Raw genomic sequence first — 26,328 nt, 5'->3', positions numbered from 1 at the left:
ACACGATGCCTCTTTTCCCAGGCAAGCTTGTTAATTTTATGATGCATTTCAATAAGCAGATTAAGGGGTATAACTTAGTGATCGAGGTTTAGCCGTGCAACTTCTATTAAAGCTAAATGTCACTGTGTTTCCAGTTAAGAATGTAGCTCAAATAAGCATGCCTGCATTTTTCAATACTGAATTTAAATATATAGTCAATAATCTTTGTTGTATATTGTACAGAATTGCAGGTGAAAACTCTGTTAAGAGAAGAGCAGTTATAATGCAGCAGACAACACTGTCTAAAACATTCTAAGAAGCTGATGTACCTGAAATATCTCAAACATTTGCTGTCCCATCTCAGCTACTGTACTTAAAAAAACTACCAGTAATTTTGTTGTTGTCTTTCCTCTGAAAGGACAAGGGAGGCATTTCCTCCATGTCTAATCTGCATGATCCACCTCTTTGTCTGAGCAAATCGTTATGTTTTCCATTGACTGCTGGGATATTTACTAATAGGGGCAGAGTCAAAATGATTAACTGTAAGCAACCCTGTTCTTGAACTTGAGCCAAGAGAGTATTCATAACTCCAGTAGATGAGAAACTCATGAAACAGTTTTTCCCTTCTTGTCCCTCAAGAGCAAATGTCAGCTCAGCCAAGATCTGGAATCTTTCTTCTAGACCACAGAAACATAGTGCTGACCCGATCAATGGAGCCAGAACAGGAACGGAAATCCTTAGCAGCAGCATATGTTAGTCTGCCGAGACAGTTTAATTTATAGTAACAAAACAGATTTCTGAAAAATGTTTCCTTTGAACACTTAGCCTTATGAAATATGAAATCACCCATAAAAGTACACTTTTCCCCCTAAACAAATATTTATAGTTTTTAAATTCATAATAGTTGTTCTAAATTAATTATATTTCAGACTACAATGCCGTAATCAAATAATTACATTTTTTTAAAAACAGGATTTTTTCAAATAATACCTTGGATTTACAAGCAAATAGTTTTAAGATGATGCTCCTGTATTTTGTTTCTCTTTTATGCTAAGATAAAGAGTTGCTTTATTAGTATAAATGACTAAGTTCTTTGAATTGCTTCATCAGTAAGATTAATTTATTTTCTTTTAATTAGGTCCCTGTGGCTAATACTGGCTAGTAATATTAGCATGTCCTGCACAGAAAGTGGAGCTTAGAGACTTCATACAGACTTCAGTCACATTTACATGCCCACAGCAATGGCATCAAACTGAGTTGTAGACAAGCCATAATTAATGGTATTGAATTATTAACATCCAAATTCTTTTTGAAATAAGATGAATGTCAGTCCCTTTTAATGATACTGTGATGTGGACAAATGTCACTGAATTTAATAGAGGTATCTGGCGCCTGAGGACAGTTACCTTCTCATTAGCCCTGCTGAGGTCTAAGATCAGGGCATCAACATTCTCCTGCAAGATTGCACAAAGCTCAGACCAGGAGAATTTATCCAGGATGCCTTCTGGTTGTTTTATAAGCACACAGCCTGCTACCAAATGCTGATATAAAGTATGGAGGAAGGTTAGCTTCTCCTGTGAGACAAAAAAAGAAAAAATAACTCTTGTAAATAAATATTAGACTAACTCTAGACTCTGATATTAGACTCTATAGAAATACATCATACACACTATCTTGTGTATTCTGTACAGACCAAAGACAATTACTCATATTCAGAAATTCTTTTTCAGTTTCAATGGAATTATTCTTAATATGTGCCCAAATGCATTAACAAAATCAGAAGAGAAAAAGATTTTGTAAACTGAGGTTAACTAGATATAGTGTATAAATACCCACTGCCTATTCCTACAATCCTCATGATAGTAAACACCATGACCTGTAATAAATATTTGCAGAACTGGTTCCTTTGTTTCTTTAACTAAGCATGTGAAATTATAATGTCATTTTGTGACAATTAATGTTTAAAACTTCTCCCCCTCACCACACACACTTTTTCCACTTGACTGAAGTTCTGTACAAATTATACCTGCTTCCAATATATATGTATAACATAAATATACAGTATATACTCTAACAAAGTTAATTAGCATGGCAGCAGTAGGACAAAATTTGATTATACAAACATCAAGTTCGATTATTTTTAAAACATAAGAATGTTTTAAAAATAATTTGATTTGATGTTTGTTCCTTACATGGATTATATATGAACACATGACTGTACAAAATAGGTTTTTATGAGCATCAGTTAAACTCGACAAGCTTGATCCTGATCTCATTTATCTTGGATTTTACACTATAGCATACTAAATTGACTTCTGTAGTGTTAGTACTTATTCACACCAGGGTGAGATCTTCTATTTAGTCCATCTGTGAAGTCTAGCAACTTGAAATTAAGACAAATCAAAGATGGTTCCAAAACCACAACTACGGCTCTGATCCAAACCCCGGTTAGCTAATGGAAAGATGTCCACTGAAAGCAATGGGCATTGGATCACGCACTAAGTCAAAAAATCATAAAACTTCATAAAGGCATTAGGACTCCCACCTCACTCTCTTCCACCCCCAGGGCAACTGTAACTACTGCTGTGCCTTCTCCAATTACATGTGAGTATATTTTGTTGTTTGTAATTCATAAGATTTTTAAGGAATAAAACATTTTTTTCAAATGTTAGAACTTAATCTTCTACTTCCCTGGGAATAGTTTAACATGTCGCCATTGTTTCGTTTTTGCTTGGGCTGTGATAAACCAAGCATGATAATCATTCCTTTGGTGAGAAAAAGAAATCCCAAGACCCAAAATCAACTCACACATGTTGAACTCAACCACAATTCTGTAGACATGCTGACTTTACAATACAGTCAGGCTTCTAGTTTCCTTTCCTTTAATCACTATCTGATGTGTAGAACAATTCCAATCGCTTCATGTGGACACAATTTAAATCCCAGACTGTAAGAGGGGTGGAAACAATATTTCCTTTTTACTCAGTTTGGCATTTGTGTTCATATTTGCTGGAGTAATGAGCTCAATATGTAGAACAACTGAGATAAAGAATATGATTGATATAGCTAATGCAGAACTATTTTATGTGACGAAAATTAAAAGCAAGCAATTATTAAGATCAGTAAACCACTATATTCAGAAATCTGGTTTTGAAGCAACACTTCATGAAGCAATTACCACATATATCATACCACAATCAGCGAACACACAAAGAGAAAACAGTTACTAACCTGTTCTGTAATTGTTGTTCTTTGAGATATGTTGCACATGTGCATTCCACTTCAGATCTGTGTGTGCCCCGTGACCCAGAATCAGAGATTTTTCCCTTAGTGATATCTGCTGGGGTAGCACATAAGCCTTTAGCACCTTCACGTTGCTGCACAATGGTAAAATAAAAAAAAAAAAAAAAAAAAAGGGCAAGGCCGCTCCTGACCCTACTCAATTCCTTCTGACCACATAGAGACTTATAGAGGGGAAACAGGGTGGATCGCAGAATGGACGTGTGCAACACATCTCAAAGAACAACAGTTACAGAATAGATTAATAACCATTTTTCTAGCTTCAGGGGATTGCACATGTCCACTCCATGCCATGTGACTCACAAGCAGTTCAAACTGGAGGTGAGTTTTGGAACAAGGACTGAAGAACTACTCGTTCAAGCGTGTCATCATTTCCGGAATGCTGAAATATAGCATAATGAGTAGTGAAGTCTGTACTGATGACCAAGTTGCAGCTCTATAAACGTCTGCTATAAGTGCTTGAACCAAAAAAGCTGTGCAAGCTGCTTGAATCTTGTAGACTATGTGCTGCCACTCTGCTTAGAAACAGTAAATTGGCAATGCTGTAGCACAGGCCTATCGGAGGATGAAATCCAGGACAAAATCTTCTGTGTTGAGATTCCAGTCTTCAGCTGACATAAACAGCTAGGTGGACGATCTAAAAGACCTAGTCCTATCAAAGTAAAAACCCAACGCTCTTCTAACATCTAAGGTATGGAGCCTCTTCTTATCCTTATGAGTGAGTGAGTGAGTGAGAGAGTGAGAGAAAGAAAGAAAGAAAGAAAGAAAGAAAATTGATTGAGGTGGAATTCCAATGCGGATGTAAAGATAACTTCTCCTCGTAAAAACTGTGTAAGGAGGATGAGCTACCAACACTTATAACTCTGATACTCTTCTTGTGGAGGCAATAGCTACCAAAAATGCTACTTCAACAGAAAGATGCAATAAAGAGCAGGTAGCCAATGATTTAAAAGGATGGACCTTTCTACCTTGTTAGCACCAGATTTACACCCCAGGGAGGAATGGGATCCATGATATGGGGATATGACCTGTCCAGACCCTTTAAGAATATGACTGACACAAGATTAGAAAATACTGAGCAGCTCTCGTTTGGTGAGTGGAATGCAGAGGTGGATGTCACGTGAATTCTGACGGCCTTCATGTTTTAGTGGCACAAATAGTCCGAAACACATTGGATACAGGCCAGGAATGGTGAAATACCCTTATGTTTTGACCATAAGGAGAGTCGTTTCCACTTCAGCAAGTAAACATAGTATATGGCTTCCTTCTCCTTCAGGATAATGTTTTGCAAATTCCCTGAACACCTCATCTCTTGAGAGGTGTTAACCATGGAGTACCCAGGCTGTAAAATGGAGTGTGGCCAGGTTAGGATGTAGCAGGTGACTGTGCTTCCAGGAGATCAGCCTGGGTTCTGGAGGCAGTCCTGGCAAAGAAGTTCAGGTGAGGCCAAGCAGTGCTATGAGGATTATGTGAGCATGATCCTTCTTGAGCTTGAGCACAACCATGGGAAGCAGTGGAACGGAAGGGAAGGCATACAGCAGTCTGTCCAGCAAACAGCCCAGACAGTGACTTGCCCTTGATCAAAAAAGTTGGCACTTTCTGTTGCGATGAGAAGCAAACAGATCTATAGGAGGGTGACCTCCCCTCCCCCAGCCCAGGTTTGAAAAATGAATCTGACAATATCCAGTCTCAGAGACAGCTTGTGATCTCTGCTGAACAAATTGCTTAGGTGATCTGCCAGACTGTTCTAAACACCAGGAAAGTGGGGGCTTTAAGGTGTATTGCACTGGTGACACAAAATTCCTAAAGATAGAGACGGTCTGATCTGGCCCTCCCTGTTGCATAGTACGTCGCCACAGTGTTGTCCATGAGGACTTGAATCTCTCCCTGAACATTAGGGAGAAAAGCCTAACAGGCCAGATGAATAGTCCACAATTTCCACAGGTTTATGTGACCAGCCAAATCTTGATCAGATCACAGACCTTGAGTTTGTAGGTTTCCTAGGTAAGCTCCCCAACTTAGAGAAGAAGCATCTATAACCACAGTCAACATGAATAAGGGAGGGAGAAAGGGAACTTCCATACATACGTAGGCCGAATCTGTCCACCAGACCAAGGAAGCTAGTACTCCTGCAAGTACTCAAATCACCATGTCCAACAGATGACACGCCAGGCAGTATACTGACTTTAACCAGCCCTGCAACTTTCTATGGTGAAATCTGGCATGCTGAACCACATATGTGCAGGTGGTCATGTGTCCCAATAGTCTGAGGTAGTTTCTTATTGCTGTGACTGTATGGGCTTTGAGATCTGTGGATAAGTTTAACATGGTGTGGAAATGGCTTGAGACAGAAACATGCAGGCTACTGTAGAATCCCCATGATAGTCCCTAAAATTTTGTTCTGAACTACGAAATAAACAAACTTGTCCTCATTGCTCAACGGATCCAGAACAATGAAGAGGGATTGGATCCTCTATAGACTGAGTTCTACTCGGAGCTTGGATCAAACTCTTACCAGCCACTTGTCCAAGTAAGGAAATACTTGCACCGCTGGTTTCCATAGGAATGAAGCCCACCACCGTTGTGCATTTTGTAAATACTCCTGGGGCAGCAGACAGGCCAAAGGGCAGGACCATAAACTGGTAATGAGTGTTGCTGACCAGAAGTCTTAGGAATCTCCTGTGGCTTTAATGGATAGCCTCATCAAAATATGCATCCTTCAAAAGCAATGTACCAGTTGCCAGGGTCCAGGGAGGAGATGATGGAGGTTAGGTTGACCATGAAAAAACCTTCTTTTCTGTATATATTTGTTCAAATTTTGTAAATCTAGGATAGTTCTGAGACCTCCTTTTGCCTTTGAAATCAGGAATTAATATGAACAGAAATCTTTCCCTCAGTGGAGAGGGGGAACCTCTTCTATAGCTCCCAAAATTGAGAAGACTGGACTGGAGAAAGACACCCTTGAGAGAGTGGTCCAGGGAAGGTGAGTGGGAGGGAGGGTTGGAAAAACTGCAGAGTGTTCCCTGTTCCAAAGTACTTAGAACCCATCTATCCATAGTAATATGGGTCCAAGCACATAGGAAGTGGGATAACCTTTGAGGAGGGAGAAACTGGTTCATAATGATCTAGTACTTTGTCCTTAACAAGAAAGTCAGACAGACAGCTTGAGGATTTCCAGATTGTCTCAAAGAACCTGTAGTGGAAGAAAACTGAGGTCTTCCATGGTTTTTCCCCTCTTTTCCTGGAGTGGTCAGGTTGCTTAGGCAGGAAGAGCAGATACCTCTGGAGAGACTGAGGATAGAATTTGCTTTCTTTTAAGGAAAGGAATATAAATCCCCAATGGTTTCAAAATGGCCCTCGAATCCTTGAAACTGACCCATGAGATTGTGGAGTTTATCATCTGTCCTCTGTCAGAACAGAGTAGGTCTTTCAAAGGGGAAATGATGGATAGTCTTCTGGATCTCCTGCGGGAGCGCCAACAATTGAATCCGTGAACATCTGTGCATAGTTACTGCAGATGCCAGGCTCTGGCTGCCAAAGCTGCCCCATCAAAGGCAGCTTGCAGAGAGATCTTAGCCACCAGTTTGTCCTCCTCTACAATAACCTGGAATTCCTGCTTGCATCATCTGGTAACTTGTTTCAGAACTTCATTACATTGTCCCACAGGGAGAAGTTGTATCTGGCCAGTAAGGCTTGCTGGTTAGCACTACAAAACTGTTGACCACTGTGGAATAAATCTTTCTATGAAAAGATTTACTCTCTTTGCATCTTTGTCCTTTGGGGTAGAAGGCCATCCCTGATGCACTCTTTCATTTACTGTCAAGATAAGTAAGGAACCTGGCAAAGGATAGGTGTAAAAATGTTCACTGCCTAAGAAGGGACATCATACCTTCTCTTTGTCCTCTTAGCTATCGGAGGCAGAGAGGATGGCATTTGCCACAAATACTTTGTAGGTTCTAAAATGGCTTTGTTTACAAGTAGAGCCACTCTAAAAGGTCCTGCCAACTCAGTCCACCAGCCTCTGGGAACACTCCTGAATATCAAGGTAGCTACCCTCTTTAGTAACCCCTGGTAGGACCTGTAGTGATCTTGAACAGGAAAAGAAACCGCAGACATCAAACCTTACTGAGTTAGACTGAGATTCCGAAATCTAAGCTGGTCTTGAAGTTCTTGCTTGATACTGGTGTAAGGTCTGAAGCCTTTTTCTGCAGTAAGCAGCAACAGCCACAGCAGGACAGAAGCAGTCATGAGCTAAGAACCAGAGGATCACATCCTTACATTCCATCTAAATTGCATCAAAACAATGTAATATTGGGCTATTAAAAAGGGGCTTCTATCCTAATAGTACCCACCATCACCAGATAAAGAAACAGAACTTAAGATGTTTAAAGAAACCTTTGTTTGATAGCAATCTGTCTGGCAAGGAATCACTTAACAGTTGTGAGTGTGAAATCTATACTTCTTTATTGTTTTGCCTCTATGGTCTTTACTTCTCTATTGTTTATATGTATGGTTTCTGTCTGATTCTTTGATTGTTTCTGTCTGTTGCATAACTAATTTTGGAAGATTTAGATCAACTAAGGTGGTGGGGTATGATTGGTTAAAGACCTGTTTCATAATGGGCTAGGATAGGTGAAAAATACTATTTTGCAGTACTTTAGTTTAAAGTGATTGGTTAAGGTATAACTAAGCAGGACTCAAGTTTAACTATATAAACTGGGGTCTAAAAGGAAGTTATTTTGGAACCTAACTCCAGGACACAGCCCAAGATCAGAGGTGTCAACCCCCTGCAATCATATTGCTCCAGATGATCTGATTCTGACTGGCCACCAAGAAAAGTTTGTCTGCCTGATTGGGAGTGGTGAGCATTGTATGCTTACCGTGTGTATTCTGTTTTTTGTAACTAATAACTTAAGGTTATTACTGCGTAAGGTTCTTTCACTGCTAAAAGGCCCCACAAACCCACAGATTATGCCCTGAGCCCTAGGAACTGGGAAAGGGTGGTAGTGCCTAAATTAAGCAGATTACACCTTGAGACCAGAGAAGGGTAAAGGTGGGTTGCCCTAGAGTGTGCGGGTAACGTTAGGGATAACATCACAGACTCCTTCATGGGAGCTAGCCTTGTGTCTACTTGGGGATCTATATGAAGAAGGAATCAGGGAGGATCTGGTGGTGGGAGGCAAGCCCCAGGGGTTCCAATCAGGCATAGAAACCCGCCATGACCCCTCCAATGATGAGAGTCTCTGGACCATCTCAGGAAATCCAAGGGGTTCCAGGAGTGGTATCCTCCTGATGATGTCACCTCCTATCCCAGGAACTAGGAGCACAGGAGCCTACCTTAGACGCTGAGGACTTTGAGTCATCTGATCATGGAGGTATTGTACTAGGTGGTGCCAAGGTGCGATGCTGTCTCTTCAGAGATGTCAGTACCGGGAACAACATGCTGGATTTATCTCTGGACTATACTGGGCAAGGAAGCACTGGATGGTCTAAAGATGTAGCCTTGGTATCCCCAGCACTGAGGACTGAACTTGTTTTGGAGGTAAGTTCATAGACAGGGCCTCAGGATCAATTGGTAGTGGCCATTTTGTCTCCTATACTGCTGGAGAATCCAGCACCAAGAAGAATAGCAGGTCCCATGGTGCTATATATAATTCCAGCACCATCAATACCAAGATATTTCCCTGATGCTGCTGTTATTGTATTAAAGGGGTCAGAATTGTATTGGGATTGACAATCCTTGATAAGAAGAAGAGATCAGTACCAGGGAACACCTCTTTCCAGATGATAATATCCAGTAGTAAACCTCTGGAAGGAAGAGTACAGGGAACCTCGAACTTCTAGAGGAGCTTGGCTCCTTCAAGGAATGCCGTTTTGATGCTCTGTGCATCTTCTTCAGCACCAGAGAATGGGAATGGTGCCAAATTTCTGATGCAATGTCCAGAGGGGCACTTCTAACAGAAATAGAAGTGCTCAGTGCCTGTCCCAAAAGGGAAGGTTCAGAAGGTGGATGCAGGTGGCCTCGTAAGGAGGTAACGTAGTCTCACCCCTCTATCCTTTTTGTCTGGGACTTGAAGTTCCTGCAAACCTTGCAATGGTCTCAAATGTGACCCTCACCGAGGCAGCTCAGGTACCTGAAATGAGGGTCACTCATCAGCATAGACTTTTTGAAGCTGGCACAAGGCTTATAGCCCAGAGACCAAGAAATATCCTGGTACTGGGTGACATTTTTCTTTGTATAGTAGGAATCAGATGCCCAAAGTTGTAATAGAAAATAATAAGGAGTACACTAACAAGTATTACTAACTATTTACAGGAGGGAGATAAAAATCCCTGGAATGGGAGATAGGGTGACTAGATAGCAGGTGTGAAAAGTCAGGACAGGTGGTGGGGGGGTAATAGGCACCTACATAAAAAAAAGTGTCTTGAATATCAGGGACTGTCCCTATAAAATCGGGACTTCTGGTCACCTTAGTGGGAGAAAACTCGGATTGCAACCGGATGCACTCCAACTACCGATTATGGGTGATAAGAAAGAACTAAGGGAGGGACAGATCAGGGGCAACCCCCCGCCCTTTATACCATTGTGCAATGATGCCAGGGCACTAAGGGTGCCTGCATCTCTCTAATGGGTACTGCTAGGAGAACAGTCTCTGGCCTTGGTGCACCAGGCACACACATACCTGAAATGGAATGGACAGGTGCAATCACTCAAAGAAGCACAGAAAACATTAGTTTGGTAGTGGATGGGGAAAAGGACTTCAATTCCATGTTTGCTATTTGGGGGGAGAAAGGATTGCTGTTTGAATCAGTAATTAACACCATGAGATTCCAAATACAAAATGCACATATTTACTTTCAACAAAGTGACAAAAATATAGTCTCCCTGGCATGATTCTTTACATAAATTAATTTGCCCTAAATGATGCTTGCTGAGAGACAGATTTTTAAAAAAGTAAATGACCAGAAGAGTTAAACTGTTAACTCATTTTGTAAAATGGAATGACAGAGAATTAAGACACTTCAAATATACATTTCAAAATATATATCTTAAAATCATACTTTGCAGATAAATCTGTTAAGACAAAGCAACCATCAGATGTATGTAGATGTATAAAGCTAAGATTAAATAAAGGCTCTTTTTGACAGTCATGTTGTCTCTGGTAATACCTCAGTATCCTTCTGGTAAATCCTGGTAAGCTTCTGGATTTCATTTTCTGATTCTGTGGCACGCACTTTCTCTTTCTCCCAGCAGTGCAGTATATTCTGCAATTCCATTTTTAAAGTGCCTATTAAAGCCTCTCTGTCTACACACTTAGTGCGCAGATGATTTAACTCTTCATTGGCATCAGACAGATTATCCTGAGTTTCCTACAGAATAAAGAGACAAACAGAAAAGTTGGTAACATTTTTCTCCCATACAGCATTACTTCAGCCAATGTTCAGGATCCTTTGGAAGCAAAAGTCTATATGGAAATATGTTTTCAAAACAAACTAAAATAAGCCATCTGTTTTCTTCTAATGATAGACTGAAATTAAAATTTGACACTGTTTTCCTCTCGGAGTAAGGGAATAGTATGGAGCAGAAAAACAAGTCCTACAGGATTATTCCCTTTTTAATCCCTCTCCAAGGCCAAAGTCTCCATGATACAACTGCCCTCCTTTTGGGGCTGGGTTTGTCTCTTTACAAAGAGAGTATACAGTGTTCTTTCAGTTGAAAATTTGAACATAATGTAAAGATATAGCCTCCTGTAGATATAAAGAACTCAGCCCTGGTAAAAGGATACAGTACTTTTGATTTGTAGATCACTGGTTCCAGTGCAGTCCAGGCTGGTAGTAACCAAGGCTGTTATCTTGTTTCACATTTAGTGGTCAATATGAAATGATTTTGGTGGTTTCAGTCCAATTTCCAGTGGAGAGGTGTCCATATCACAGAAATCACAATCAGAAATGGCACTAGTTGGTACAAATGTACCAACCAGCCCTAAAATCTCAGGTGACTTTTACACCAAGAGGCAAGAATGAACATACATGCTCTACCTCTTCTGTGAACAGAGGACTTCTATTTACAGAACTGGTAATCCAGCACCTTTCACGAGCACCGAATTCAAATGCCCAAAACAACTTAATACTGAACATTGAAAGCATTTAGTTGAAATGTTTGTCTATAGAGTTATTTTTAGGTCATAACATCATGTTTGTCTAATTGTAAAGTAAACAATATCGGTTGCTTACTAAGGTACTCATCACAGTCATATGTTCATATAATTTCTTTAAAAAAATATTCAAATCCAAGAATAGGGCATCTTTCTTTAAGCAAGATGTACCATGAAGAAACAGTAGGCCAGGTTCTGTGCTCAGTTACACATTAAATTGAGTTTCTACAGATTTACACCAATGTAACTGAGATCAAAAACTGGTTCACTGTATCAAAACAAGCATCTCTTGAACCTAGCAGAGAAAAAATAGTAACTAGAATAACTGTCGTGTAGAGTAGACATTTGCATTACAACAGATCTGCAGAATCTTTAGGATGCTTTTTAAAAAAAAAAATCTTGTGGCCAAAACAAAAGGCTGGAAGGCAGGACATCAGGGTTCCATTGTCAGCTCAGCCACCAATTTCCTGTGTATCATAGGGCAAGTTGTTTGAGCCCTGATCCTCCAAGGTGCTGAGCATTCTCAACTTCTAATGACTTCAATGGGAGAAGGAAGTACTCAACACCTCACAGAATCACATTGCTCATCAGTGTCCTCTACAAAAATCGGGAAAGTAGCATTAGACTTCACAGTGGTGTTCGGAATCTAAATTAATTACTATAAGACGAGTTCATATCGTAAGATGGAAGGTCATTGTGTTATTACCAAGACAGAATGGATGCTACACTGTCTCTCGATAATAAATTGAAGCAATGAAACAGTGTATCTCCAGTAAAAGATTCTGAGAAACCTTGGGAGTGGCCACACTCAAACTTGGCAGTAATTCAAACACTGCCAGCTGGAAGATAGAGTTTAACAGTGACTGCAGGACTTCCCTCGCTCCCTTGGCCACTGATGTAACCAGACAAGACAAATTACAAAAGAGATGTGTCAGGGCCCTCCCCAAAAGAGAGAAAAACAAATTATAATTTGAAAAGGCTATAAAATGAGAACTCTAGATATCCATGAGAAGTGTTTGGCTTAGTGATCAACCATTTTTTACTGGCAGTAATTTAGGCCTATAGATCTCTTCAAATGTCAGGGATTACCTGACATTGGAGAGATTATACACAAAATTTGGCCATAACATCCATATTTTCACTGATTTTTTTTTATGGTACGTTTTGCACATTTCATACTGTAACTTTAAACTTTACTGTTCTGTAACTGAAACCTTCCAAATGCTTTCAGATGAGGTCCATATACATAATCTAAATGTACATGTGATCAGATTTTGCCACAGATACAACTACTGAGATGAACAGAGGTCCATCCCCAGCTTTCTACTGTTCTGTTTATATACCCCTCAATGAGGTTCTGGAATTAATGTATTCTCAATTCTATTTGTCTGTTAGCTTTTTACATGTGGTTGGAAACAGTATTTTTCCCAGTAATACTAGAAAACTTTATTTTGAAGCCAATAATCTGACAAATACATGAAAGAGAAAAGGGAATATTTTAAAACTGAATTGTATTTTCATAAAAAAGTGAATGAGTAATTATGTAACAAATATGAATATTATCAGATAATTGAGCAGAAAAATACTTTTGAGGATAAATATATGCACATTTTAGGCACACAGAACAAGATATAAAAACCCTAGCAGAAAAAGATGTTGAGGGTGACTTCAACTCAGAAGAACTACCCTAGCCAATCAAGCACAAAATGATGAAATAAGAGGACAACTCAAGGAACAGATCTATTTAAATAGATATTACTTGCTTAATTCAACCCCTGAAATGTTCACATAGCTTGGCTTGTATCATTTGTAGGCTGCAACCACTATAAGGGAACATGACCTTGTAGAAACTTAAGATTTGACATTTTACTCAATAGAGAGAAGTGATATCTCAAAATATCTGTGTTTGTAACAGAGATAATTTATTATCATGCAGATACAATCTAAATGAGACATATCAGAAATATATGCACTATATTAAGAAGTTATAGTTCATAAAAATATACCTTAAGATCTTGACTTTGAGACCGTAGTTTCTGTTTGGATGTGTCAATCTCTTTTGTCATCTTCTCACACGAAGCTTTCATTTTCTTTAGCTGGGAAAAGAGAAAACCGATTTTGGGGGGCTATGTAGGTACTTACACATAAATTAATATTTCCTACACAAATGTAAAAACAGACTGTATTAGAAAATTCCTCAGACATCAACTGTAAACAATTTAACAGATTTACCACTAATCAAGCTTGCTCTATTAAGTATGTAATAATGATATTACAAATAAATAATAGCAGCAATAACCTCAAACCAAATTCACTACTGCTTTGGCCTCTGAACTGTCAAATGCCTGAAGGAGAAAAAAAAACCAAACAAACAAAAAAAAACCCACAAAGGCTTTGAAGTGTGCCAGAAAACTTAAATCCAGCTCTCAATGACTTTCAGGAAGCAAGTTTCAAAATCAATGGCCCCTCTCAAAAACGCCCTACAAGCAGCATCCTCCCTTGTAAACTGAGGGGATTCCAGCTCATGCATTTCTGCTGACTGCAACAGCATTACTCAAGGAGAGACATAGCCTCCCATGTCACCTACTCTCAAACCATTCAGAGCATTACAAGCCGCCACTGATGATCTTGGAGCACTGGAGTTATGTGCCCTCTTCCAGATGCCTTTTTTGATAAACAGGTGGCCACATTATGCGCTAGCTTCATTTTGCAGTTTCAACATAGAGACTGACATAGCAACCTAATCTTGAGGTGTCAGAAGGCACAAATAGTGGTAGCCAAGTCTGTAGGTGAAAGACAACATGATGCTCCTCTAATCATAGGCATAGGTAAAATACAATTATTTTGGTCACTGCTGCTACCTGAGCATCCAGGAATTGCTCAGAACTCGATAGTACATCTCAACTGTAAACACTTCACAAATGGCAGCAGCACTACCTCAATCAGGGGTGCTGATATAATCTTTGCCAATTGTATTAGTTGCTTTCCCAATTTACTAAAATTATTTCTCTCTTTTCCATATTGCGTTTCAGCCAGCCAGCCTCATCTACCCATCCTCCAAACTCATACAGACATGTGAAAGTGTATGCTCTAATTTTAATATTCACTGGCTCTGCAGAAATTGAGTTATTAACTCTTGTTTATTTAGTAAGTTAGAGCTAATATAATCACAAGTTCACCAAACTGGTCCAGTCATATATGTAAAGCCAAATAATTAGTTACATCCATCTATGTGTGGGGTCCTGTCATAAGTCTATATACCAAAAAACTTAACAGAATTAAACAAGCCTAAAACATTAGCACTGCATATAAAAACAAGTTATTTTTATTGGCTGGTGCCCTTGATAATCTCTTAAAGTTGTATTGTAATATTAAAACAGTTTTATTACTAAACATGTCTAAGGATAAAATGCACAAAAAGCCAGAAGCAGCAGCATCTATGGGGAAAATCAAGAAGGAGAGAGCACTGCCCTTTCTATGTATCATGAGAGCATTCAGTGGTCTCTGGCTCTGTATGACAACTTCAGGGTCTGTCACATGCAGTCCTACTGGGAAGTCTTGTGGCAGGTCATCAGCTTACGATTTATTTTCCTTGACAGTTCATTCTTCTTTCTGTCAGAGTACTCTCTTTGCTTTCTTAGCAGCCACCCCTTTGGCCTCCCCACTGCTGTCTCTGGCACTGTTTCACAACAAAGCACATTACTGAGCCAAAGCCTGCTGAGTCGACTTTTCAACTGTGCAGAGGATCATGTGACATTCATCCTCCCAAGTAACAATTTGCTGTGGGTAATGTGTTCCTAGTTCCTCTTCAGCTTCCAGACTTGGGCCTCAGAAGAGATTCATAAAATACTAAACATATTGGTTGTTTTATCTCACTGGAGAGACTTAATGGTGCTTGCTGTTTATACAAATATAATTGTTTCCATGGTCACTTGTTTTTGTGCCCCTTGAATAAATCTCAGAGGGCTTGAAGGAGACAATTTTTTTTTTTTGAGTAAAAATGGCAAAGTTAATAACAATTTTTTTCAAATGTAGTGAGTGACTGGCTACACAATACGTTTGTCAAACAAAAGACAAAGCTTAGGAATTGAAAAAAAATATTGACACATTTCAGTGCTTTGCCAATTTTATCCAATGAAAAACTAATAATGATTTTGTACAATTAAAGAACTTTGACAAGATGTAGTTAACTACTTTCCACAGTTGTTAAAGCCACTCATTCATAAAACATTTTACACCCAAGAGGATTAACCAAATCACATTAGGCAATATAAATAAGAAAATAAATATAAGACAAACTTTTCAGTTAGTGACTAAAAGCCCCTAGAATGGCATGAAAAATACATTTTTTAAAGATCTAAACAGAAATATTTCTATTACTGTTCTCTGTTACCTTTAGAAAAGCATAACACAGATATCTCTTCCTCTGTCTGACATAAAAAACCGCACCCCAAAACCATGAAATTTACCAATGTTGATTAATAACACCACTGATCTCTGAAAATAATGTCACTTTTCTTGTGAGGGAATTCACATTTACACACGTGATATCAATGCATGTTAAAATTCAAGTATTACATTGCATTTTAAAATACTTAAGTCACCTTTTAATTAAAGCCATAGATGGAGGATGGGAAGTGTCATATTTCTGTGTATGTTTACTGAAAACAATTAGAAATTCAACAGTTCAAAATAAAAAATCTAAATTATTTTTTATATTTAAATGGAACATTTCTGTAGGGCAAGCTTAGAGAAAGAGCAATGACAGAGATTATTTCTTTTTTAGTATCTGTGTAGCTGTCAACTCAATATTCCCAATCTTTTGACCTTTGTAACAAATGAGGAATACGTACTGTTGCAGGCCGAAGGCTGTATGTATGGAGCCAAACAGTGCAAATGTTACCTCATTAGCTGTATCTTCCAGCTTGTTCTGGTAATCTGTCAAGGTGCTCCTCAAAGTCTCAAGGACAACTGAGAGGCTTGGAGGTTTATCTTTGTCCTTGCGACTGCCTGAAGAAAAATTACAGAATGAAAATAAAGCCCTTAAAGTCAGAGAGAGCCAGAGAACTGCTCAAACTGCAACAGAGATATTAAAATTAGTTAGGGCTGCAGTGACAATGCAGAACACTGAACAGCAGCCTTGTTCTCCCCCAGGCATACAGCTGTACATCTACAATTTCATGTCAAATATAGATAAAGAACTGCTTGTATGAGAGCAGTTGCACAACAAACAAAGTTGCAATCTCCAGTTAATACTTACAGTCATCATTTACCTAATGAACTCAATATCCAGTTTTATGCATACAGCTTAGTGACTTTTAGGTGTGTATGTCATTCAGTCAGCTCACAAAACATTTACACTGCACAATGATTGACTTTGTAAAACAGATTGTATAAAAGTTTAGTAGATTGCACACTTGCAGCATTATTTTGTTGTCTTCTGCCCAAACATGCATTTTATAATATAGTACTTCACTTACTCAACAAACCTTTGCTGAGCCAAAGATCACATGACTTTGTTATGCTTGGAAAGGTCTCCAAACTCTTTAAATGTTCTTGAATTCCAGTCCAAAAGGAAACAACACACATTTTTTATTATCTGTCTGCACATTCCTACATAATGTTTCAATTACAAATCTTAAAGCTGATCTATCCATTATATGTACATTATACATATTTATTAAACCCTTAAACTATAACTTCTGATCTAGGTGCCTTAAATAGGGTCATGTGGACAAATGTAGATTTCATTATTGGCTTCAAAATGATTTCAAAAAACAAAAAGAATTTTATATTGATCAAGTATTCATCAGCTGCCAACGGATATGAAATTTCTCCCATCTTTCTAGTGTTATGCAAAGTAGCAGATCGGCAAATATTTTTTCCTCCGCACTGCCTACAAAATAATGTAATATTTATAAGCACATTTTATAATGAATAATAGTAACAATATTAATTATATCGTTTGCATTTTATATCATCTCTTTCCAGAGATCTCAACTCTTTATAAACATGAACTAGCCCTCAACCCCTAGTATTACCCTTATTTTACAGAAGGAGAAACTGAGGAGAAAAGAAGAATTAAAGGACCTGATTTTCAGAGATGCTAAGCACCCACAAGACCCATTGGAGTCAACAGAAACTACAGTTGCTCAGCATGTTGGGGGAGGGGGTCAGTCCCTAAGCAACCTGTTCAGGATGACACAGCAAGTCAGGCCACACAGATAGTATCTTGTATTCTAAACCTTTCCATTAGAGCATTCACAACTTTCAATAGAATTACATTTGCAGGAGCACTCTATCTAACTTTTGACTGTTTTAAAATCTTAGATTAGTTTTTTCTAACTAAAAATGGAAGGGTAAATATTCACTTAACCAACTGTGAGCCATTACACATATCCTGCAGACCACATTATGGCTTTGGATAATAACACAGGGCACCAACTGCAGTCAATGGAAACCTCACACATCCATGGAAAGCCAGAATATTGCCCACAACTAGTCTGCAAATTTCAATTTTAAAGTAATTTCCCTCCTCCCATTGCATCTCTTTTAATCACTTCAGGAAGTACAGAATATGGCTTTAAGAGGTATTTCATTTTTGGGCACACTAACTTTTCACTTTTATTTCTTAGTACATTTTTATTACCATCATCACACTTTTTGTTAAAACAAATGTTGATTTGCATTAGGGCTTAGAGCGCAAATTTCTATACCCCGTTTCCTGAAGTTAGTGAGAATGCTATCAGCCTAGGGTCAAATTCTGCACTATGAGAAGAACAAAAATTTCCAGTTAATTCAAGGGAAACTGTGCATGCATATCCCAGGGCATAATTCTGTTCTAAGGTTATTATTATCCCACTCTACTTTGGTCACTTTTTCAACATTAAGAAAAAAATTACACTAATAAATTATGGACTAGATATGCCTCCTTCCTCATATCATTCATATTACTGTAGCGCCCAGAGGCCTCAACTAAAATCAGGGACCCACTGTTCTAGGAGATAATCCCTGCTCCACAGAAATTATAAATTAAATAGCCAGGAAGACAGAGGGTGGTGGAGAAGCTGAGGCACAGAGGGGAGAAATGACTGCTCACAGTCACATAGCAGGTCAGTGGCAGAACTGGAAACAGAAACCAAATCTCCTGAGTCCCAGTCCAATGTCCGAGCCTGGGAATAAACTGCCTCTTCTAGAGTACATAAATACTGCACAAGCTGTCCCATTGACTTCTTGTTGCATAAGGTATTAATCAATGTAAGAAAGTAGAATCTGACCATATACGAGAAGGTTAAATTTTATTTAGATTTAAGAAAGACATCCCATCCTTCAATTATCTAGCTGTGCGTAAGTAATGTAAAATGAAAGTACTGGAGGAAATTACAGAGTATTCAGGTCCCTGCGTATTCTGCAGGCCAGATTACATAGGAAGAACCCCTAAATTCCATAGCATCACTACATTCTACTGCAACTTTAATGCTTGCATAGCCATGACATATTCTTTATTCTCATCCCTCCCATCTCAAGAACTCTCACAAAACTATGGGTCACCGATGAAAATACTGTAATTAAATTAGTCAATTATTTGGGGGGATGGGTTTCTTGCTAAGGTTTCCAGGTGGATCCAGCTCCACTCTCCAAGCTTCAGACCCTGCAGTGCTGTCTAGGAGGCCAGTCTCAGAACTGCCTTCTCCTCCACATAAACCTTACAGTTTGTAGCCAGTCTCAGGAACTCATCACCCTGGCTCCTGCAGCCTTGGCTGCTGCACTTTTCTCCAGGCAGCCCAGCCCTTCAGCGTACATACCTGACTCCCTCTCAGTCTTTAACTACAAGCTAGACTGTAAGAACTAGCTCTGATCCCCTGCTGTCTGGTTTCATGAAACGGTGGAGGGAGCATGCATGCAACATAATCCAATTATCACCCTGTTGTGGGGAAAGCTGCAGGCAAGTCCAAATTGGGCAGTGACACAGAAAACCAAAAAAAAAATGAGGTGCCTGGCTGCAACAACGTGATAAATACTATGATATCTTGGTAAAATACCAAATTCCACAGGACTCATTGATATGAATGGGTCAGTTCACCCCTCTTAAAACTAGTGTTTCAGGCTCTCTGCTGACTCAGGCAAGCAACACTCCATGAGTTTACCCTTGGTTCATGTTTTCCAGTTTATCTCCAAAATCTTATGGACTAGAAAATGTCTTTCTTTAAATGAAAGCTGATATTCTGAAGTACAACTCTATGGCAAATTCTGTGACACTGAAATCACAGAATACATCCTCCTCAAATATCCCACACATAGTAAAACAGGTATAACAAGACAAATTAATGAAGGAGTATCAGCTAAATTTCCTGGCTCTGAAGGTGACCTAAGAGGGGGAAAAACTGAGATTCTGACCTTATTTTGCTTTATGATATATAGACACGTCTTAAAAAAAATTTTCATTTTTTTTCTGCTTATTTACTTTAGAAATATCAAGAGTGTCTAATCTCCTCTTCTTTTGCTAGAGAACTCCCCTGAAGAACCCAAAAGAGACTGGGAGATCTCTCATCTTAGTCCTTAAGTGAAAGGGCAGGACTACTGAACCTTTAACAAAAGAGCATTTCTTTCAACTGTTTGACAGATGTTTGAATTAAATAATGTTTAAAAACAAAACAAAAAAAGCATTTAAAAACAGTTTAACTAAGTGCTTGTCTACACAGGAATGTTATACAATATAAGATAAGGTGTGAATTTAAATCAATACTATTATTTATATTACAGTTTTGATGCTTGGGAGGGGGATTTAAATTAAATAGAAAAAAATTACATTTACAGTGGAATAAATGTACAGATGAGTGGCTATACTGGGATAACTATACCTGTATAACTAGTAACAATTTGCCATATAGACAAAGCCTCTCTTCCCCTTTTGTTCGGGTCTCAATATGTCAGAACCCCAATACTTCTCAAATCCTCCAACAAAAAGAGGGAACTCAATGTTTGATACTTTTATTGTTAAAAAGTGGTCTTTAAAATACCCTTTGAAAACCAAAATTCCTTGAGGACTTTCTTTTTACACCCATAAAGAAACAGGGGGTACACATTCTTTTCCCCATCATAGGTCATCTTTAAAAGAGCAAGCAACCATTCCAGCAACATGTTTCTCTCAGCTTCTCATACAGAACAACAGTAATAGTTAGTGCAGAAATATGATAAATCAGTCTCTCTCAGGTTGACCCACCTGAGAAAGTTCTGATGTACCACTTGCAGGAGTCAATGATTGGCGGTCTATTATCAACTCAGTATGTCTGCAGTTGATTCTTCTTCCCTGCCATGTAACTGGATCGGCCACTAGGAACATCTGGTAGGACTATGCCCATTCTCAATCCTTGAGGACTTTGTTTTTCCATACTTATTGCTATAAAGCTGCAGTTTACAAAATTGTGATTCATGGATCACTGGTGGCCCGTAGAACATTTGCTGTCAGTTTGTGGACAGCAGGTTGGTAACATGGTGCTAACTCTCCTCCTAATTTCCAGTCAGTTTCTATGTTAGACCATAAGGAGGTATTAAAAGCTCCAACTTTTTACTTTTATTGGTCCTAGATTTTTCTGCAAGTCCGTATCACAAAGCAATAGAGTTTCTTTGTGGGCATGAAAGAAATAATAGAAACAGCAATATTATACAAACATATACAAGAAGAAAAAGCAGATAAGAAGATAGCAAAACAACTCTGAAAATAATACAGTTGTGCTCAATTGAAAAGTGCGGTGAACCTGCAGGACAACCTATAGAATTTTACTGTTTGTCTTCGCTCAAATTAGAGCAACATGTATGGGGTTTCAATGTACACTATGAGGACCCACTTGCAGCAGCAAATCAGACTTACTCTGCTGAGGAGCAACTCTCTACTGTGAAGCTTTAAAGAATTTCATTTTTAGATGTCTTATTTTTAAAGGGGGTAATAAATAACAGAAGGACATTAAAAACCATAAACTACTGAATTCCTACTAAGAGATAAACACAGGATCAGATCACTCCTTGTGATATTTAACATCAAGGGGATCAGAAAAATGGAAAACCTATTCAAATGACTATACATTGCTTAGAAACTGCCCCTTTAACTCTGCAAAAGCTCCTTTGTGCAAGGGAGGCACAAGAGGAGGCACCGTGACTGGGAAAAGGTGCTCTAAATGGCACGATATCCCAGTGAACTTATGGGGAATATCCACAGGAGTTAATGTTGATGTTTTTGGCATTAATTCTCTCTGGTTCCCACTGTGCACCTGTAAACTCTCTTTGAAGATTTATTTAGCCCAAGAGCAGGTGACGAGGTCATAGCATCAGAGTTCCAGATTAAGCCAGGGCTTTACAGGGAACAGGGGAGTCCTCAGAAATATCACAAAGTGGTCTGCGGCTCTTCCATTCAACTTTGCCTGTCCAAAGCTTTTTATCTGGGACGATGTTTGTCACAGTTCAGGGCAGTTGCACCTGTATTTCCCCTCAGTACTTCAGCAAGGGCACTCATTCTCAGGGCTTCCAGCTCCCCAGCCATTGCCTTTCTGGGTGGAAATATAGTTTCTCTCCTTTCTGACTGGGGTATTTCTAGGCTGAACAATTCCCCACCTTCACTGTGTATTTCCCAGCACACACAGGTTGCCCACAGACACTTGCTTGCTTTCTCTTTAGAGATGGATAATAAGTATAATGCTACAGATGTAATTTTCCACACAGACTTCCTATGCAAGCCTACTTTATTCTTAAGGTAAAAAGCATTATAGAGAAACCACTAAAAACAATAAAAAAACCCTACATGCATACTAAGAAACATACTAGAATTAATCTCAATGTAACACATATTCTGGTGGGCCCAGTTCTTCCAGCCTTACCCTAAGGATTGGGGCCCTCAGTGGACCAGGGGTCCCATCTGTTTGCTGGATCAGGAAGAAGACCATGAGCTACTTTAAAGCCAAGCTATTTATTTAAAACTCCTTTCTTAGTCAGTGGTCCTGGAGAATACACTTTGAACAACTATATGTGCACCTTTTCATGGGGGTGGCTTCTCTGAAGATGTTACAGCCTGAGTCAATTTGCCTAATCACCCCTGCTGTTCTCCCATTTCACATAGAAATACATACAATTCCGCAACAACACATACATAATTGCATTTTAATGGAATGAACTCCAAAAATGTTAAAACTAATTCATTAAAGTTCAATTTAATTCAGTAAAATTCATTCAGGACATTGCAGAAAATTGTCAGTCTGTCACAATGTTATTTGGCCAAAAGTGCAGGGAAAATAAAGGGGCGAAAAACAATGAAAGGCTGCCACACTGTTGCTCAATGTATCTCATTGTTAGATATTGCAGAAATGTGGTTATCATATATAGCACCATATGACACACTAGGTTTAACATGAACTTTAAAAAAAAACCCTTTTCTGAACATGCTTTACCTACTTTTGTAAAAAGGAATTTCTAAGATTATTGTAACAAACATTAGAGAAAAATATTTATTTATTTATTCAGTTTATTTACTGTGTATGTTTGACAGCACTTTGCGGATACTCTGTTTGACTGGTTCCCTTGTATAGGCAGTGTCTCTTCTTCACGTGCATCTTCCATGCACCAACCAGAAAGATAAATATTTTTTTTTAAATAAGAACATGAGATTGTAAAAATCACAAAAACTGACAGGGGAAATCATGGGCAGCCATATCACCTAAAACTACTTCCCCCCACCCTTTGTTAAAATAAATATATTAGATTTCAAATTAACGGTGTCATTCAATAATTCCTCTTTATCTCTCCATCTCAATTGTAGAGTAGTATGTTGCATTTGATACAACACTTACAGACAATGCCACATATTATACAGAGTGACAGTAAACAATCTGCAATTTCATGTTTGTATACTAATCAGAACAGTATTTGTGTTGTTTCAATTTAAATGAATGCAACACAGTTGGAGTATAAAGTAACACTGTAAAGAGAACTGTTACATTCTGTGTCCTACATAACCTTTTTGAATATGTGACCTTTAAGTTGCTGAAGGTTGCCTCAGAATTTGGCTCAGTTCAATCAAAACATCTGTTCCCCTTGCAGGTAGACTGTAAGAACTTTTTTCTCAGTTGGATTTAGAGCACAGCAAGTGAGCCCTTTTTTGACCGATCATATAGATCCCAGCACTTGTAAATCAAGTTCTGGGCTGACAAGAGCAGGTCTACATTCCGTCACCCTTTCTCAGCTAGTGAGGCCACTTGACTGCTGTGAGAACTGCTCTTATCATGTCATCAAATCAAAGCATGTTGAGAAGAGAGAATGCAAGAGGCATCTGCAGAATTCCCACAATGTAGTGACTTTGGAACATTGACAGATGCATCTGTCATTTTATACCTTCAACTAACCTGCTGTCCGTTGGTTTGACATAGTAAAGCTGTCCAAAAGTAAATCCAGTTCTCTCATGTTGTTTTCACAGGTCTCTCTTAGGAAGGCCTGGCATTTCTTGGCCTTAATTTGACCGGGTGTGGGTGAGCGAAGAGAGGAGAAAAAAACACATTAAAGGGGTAAACAAAAAAAACATGTTACAATTAACATTTTTATTGAAGGACAAATGATATAAAAAGGCATATTACTTTTTCCTGAAACCAAGCGGGCACAACATGACAGTATAGATAGTTAAAGTAGTGTTTCACTGTGGATTTGGGATAAACAGCAGGGAGTGGGTGTGTGGGCCTTCGGGCCATCAGAATTAGAAAAGTTTCAAAGAGTATAGTGATGGTCTCTTTCTCCCATAAAAAAAATCATGGCATGCCTCACTACACGAACAACAAAGTTAATTGTTGCACCTGCAAGGACATCTACAAAGGCACAACACTTCTGACAAGATGGGATGGAAATCTATGATGTGGTGCTCTGGAAAAGCCCACGCCTACTGTAGTTGTATCCTGCATAGTGCAATCATTAGCTTTATTTTCCATGCTAGGTAGTGGTTTCTTCAATCTCAAAAACTCTTCTTTCTAATTAATGTCCCAGAAAGAACAGGATACATGGAGAACACTTCAGCTACCAGCACTGGATTTTCTAACAATAAGCTGTTCACTGGGGGACCTTGTGAGTAGCCTGTTGTTCAAACTAAGAGGCGGGTCCTATTTCAAGAACCTGTTAAAATTAAAGTGTCTGAAAAGATTTAGAATGATGTAAGATTTTAAATAATAATAGTTATTGTCACACTGGCTAGACTGGGGGGAAGGGGTGCATTTATTATAGTGTTTAACATCAGTATGTCAAAATCATAATAATTCATATGAAATATGCCATGTCAGGTACTATTAGAAAGGCTATAATGTGCTAAGTAAGATGATAATGTTTATGTTCATTTTTTCTATGTGTAATCATAGAATCATAGAGTTGGAAGGGAGCTCAGGAGGTCATCTAGTCCAACCCCGTGCTCAGAGCAGGACTAACCTCAGCTAAATAATCCCAGCGAGGGTTTTGTCAAGCCGCATCTTAAAAACATCTAAAGATGGAGATTCCATCACCTCCTTAGGTAACCCATTCTAGTGCTTCATCACCCTCCTAGCGAAAAACTTTTTCCTAATGTCCAACCTAGACCTCCCCCCCTGCAACTTGAGACCACTACTCCTTGTTCTGTCATCTGCCACCACTAAGAACAACCTAGCTCCATCCTCCCTGGAACCCCCTTTCAGGTAGTTTCAGGTAGTCAAATCCCCCCTCATTCTTCTCTTCCGTAGCCTAGTTCCTTCAGCCTCTCCTCATAAGTCTTGTGCTCCAGCCCCCTAATCATTTTTGTTGCCCTCCGCTGGACTCTCTCTAACTTCTCCACATCCTTGTTGTAGTGGGGGGCCCAAAACTGGACACAATACTCCAAATGCGGCCTCACCAATGCCGAATAGAGGGGAATGATCACTTCCCGTGATCTGCTGGCAATGCTCCTACTAATGCAGCCCAATATGCTATTAGCCTTCTTGGCAACCAGGGCACACTGCTGACTCATATCCAGCTTCTTATCCACTGTTACCCCCAGGTCCTTTTCTACAGAACTGCTGCCTAGCTCGTCGGTCCCCAGTCTGTAGCTGTGCATGGGATTCTTCCATCCTAGGTGCAGGACTCTGCACTTGTCCTTGTTGAACCTCATCAGATTTCTTTTGGCCCAATCCTCCAGTTTGTTTAGGTCCTTCTGTATCCTATCCCTACCTTCCAGGGTAGTTACCACTCCCCCTGGCTTAGTGTCATTTGCAAACTTGCTGAGGGTGCAATCTACCCCATCCTCCAGATCATTGATGAAGATGTTGAACAAAACCGGCCCCAGGACTGACCCCTGGGGCACTCTGCTTGTGACCGGCTGCCAGCTAGACATGGAGCCATTGATCACTACTCGTTGAGCCCTATGCTCTAGCCAGTTCTCTATCCATTTTATAGTCCATTCATCTAACCCATACTTCCTTAACTTACTGATAAGAATACTGTGGGAGACTGTATCAAAAGCTTTGCTAAAGTCAAGGTATATCACATCCACCGCTTTCCCCACATCCACAGAGCCAGTCACCTCTTCATAGAAAGCAATCAGGTTGGTCAGACATGACTTTCCCTTGGTGAATCCGTGTTGACTGTTTCTGATCACCTTCCTCTCTTCCAAGTGCCTTAAAATGGATTCCTTGAGGACCTGCTCCATGATTTTTCCAGGGATTGAGGTGAAGCTGACCGGTCTATAGTTCCCCGGATCCTCTTTCCTCCCTTTCTTGAAGATGGGCACTATATTTGCTTTTTTCCAGTCATCAGGGGCCTCCCCCAGTTGCCACGAGCTTTCAAAGATAATAGCCAATGGTTCTGAAATCACATCAGCCAACTCCCTCAGCACCCTCGGGTGCATTGCATCCGGCCCCATGGA

The 26,328-nt window shown here is 39.3% G+C and overlaps 1 protein-coding gene across 4 annotated transcripts in view; it reads right to left on the bottom strand.

Annotated features, from left to right (window-relative positions):
* CCDC171 (coiled-coil domain containing 171) overlaps window positions 1–26,328 on the bottom strand; it is a 189,762-nt gene that overhangs the window by 106,314 nt on the left and 57,120 nt on the right. For 3 of the 4 annotated variants that reach the window (XM_067553117.1, XM_067553119.1, XM_067553120.1), the window contains 5 exons: window positions 23,825–23,927; window positions 16,339–16,445; window positions 13,442–13,531; window positions 10,450–10,650; window positions 1,386–1,553 (listed from right to left, as the gene is read on the bottom strand). In XM_067553117.1, coding sequence (XP_067409218.1) covers window positions 1,386–1,553; window positions 10,450–10,650; window positions 13,442–13,531; window positions 16,339–16,445; window positions 23,825–23,927 — 669 coding nt within the window. The remainder of the gene's footprint in view (window positions 1–1,385; window positions 1,554–10,449; window positions 10,651–13,441; window positions 13,532–16,338; window positions 16,446–23,824; window positions 23,928–26,328) is intronic. The other variant, XM_067553118.1, reaches the window with a different exon arrangement.

This window comes from Emydura macquarii, unplaced genomic scaffold, assembly GCF_026122565.2.
Source record: "Emydura macquarii macquarii isolate MOO-44397 ecotype Brisbane River unplaced genomic scaffold, CSIRO-AGI_Emac_v2 contig_1451, whole genome shotgun sequence".
Classification (NCBI taxonomy): Eukaryota; Metazoa; Chordata; order Testudines; family Chelidae; genus Emydura; species Emydura macquarii.
Note: the sequence above shows the minus strand (reverse complement) of the source record. Positions and strands in the feature narration are given on the sequence as shown.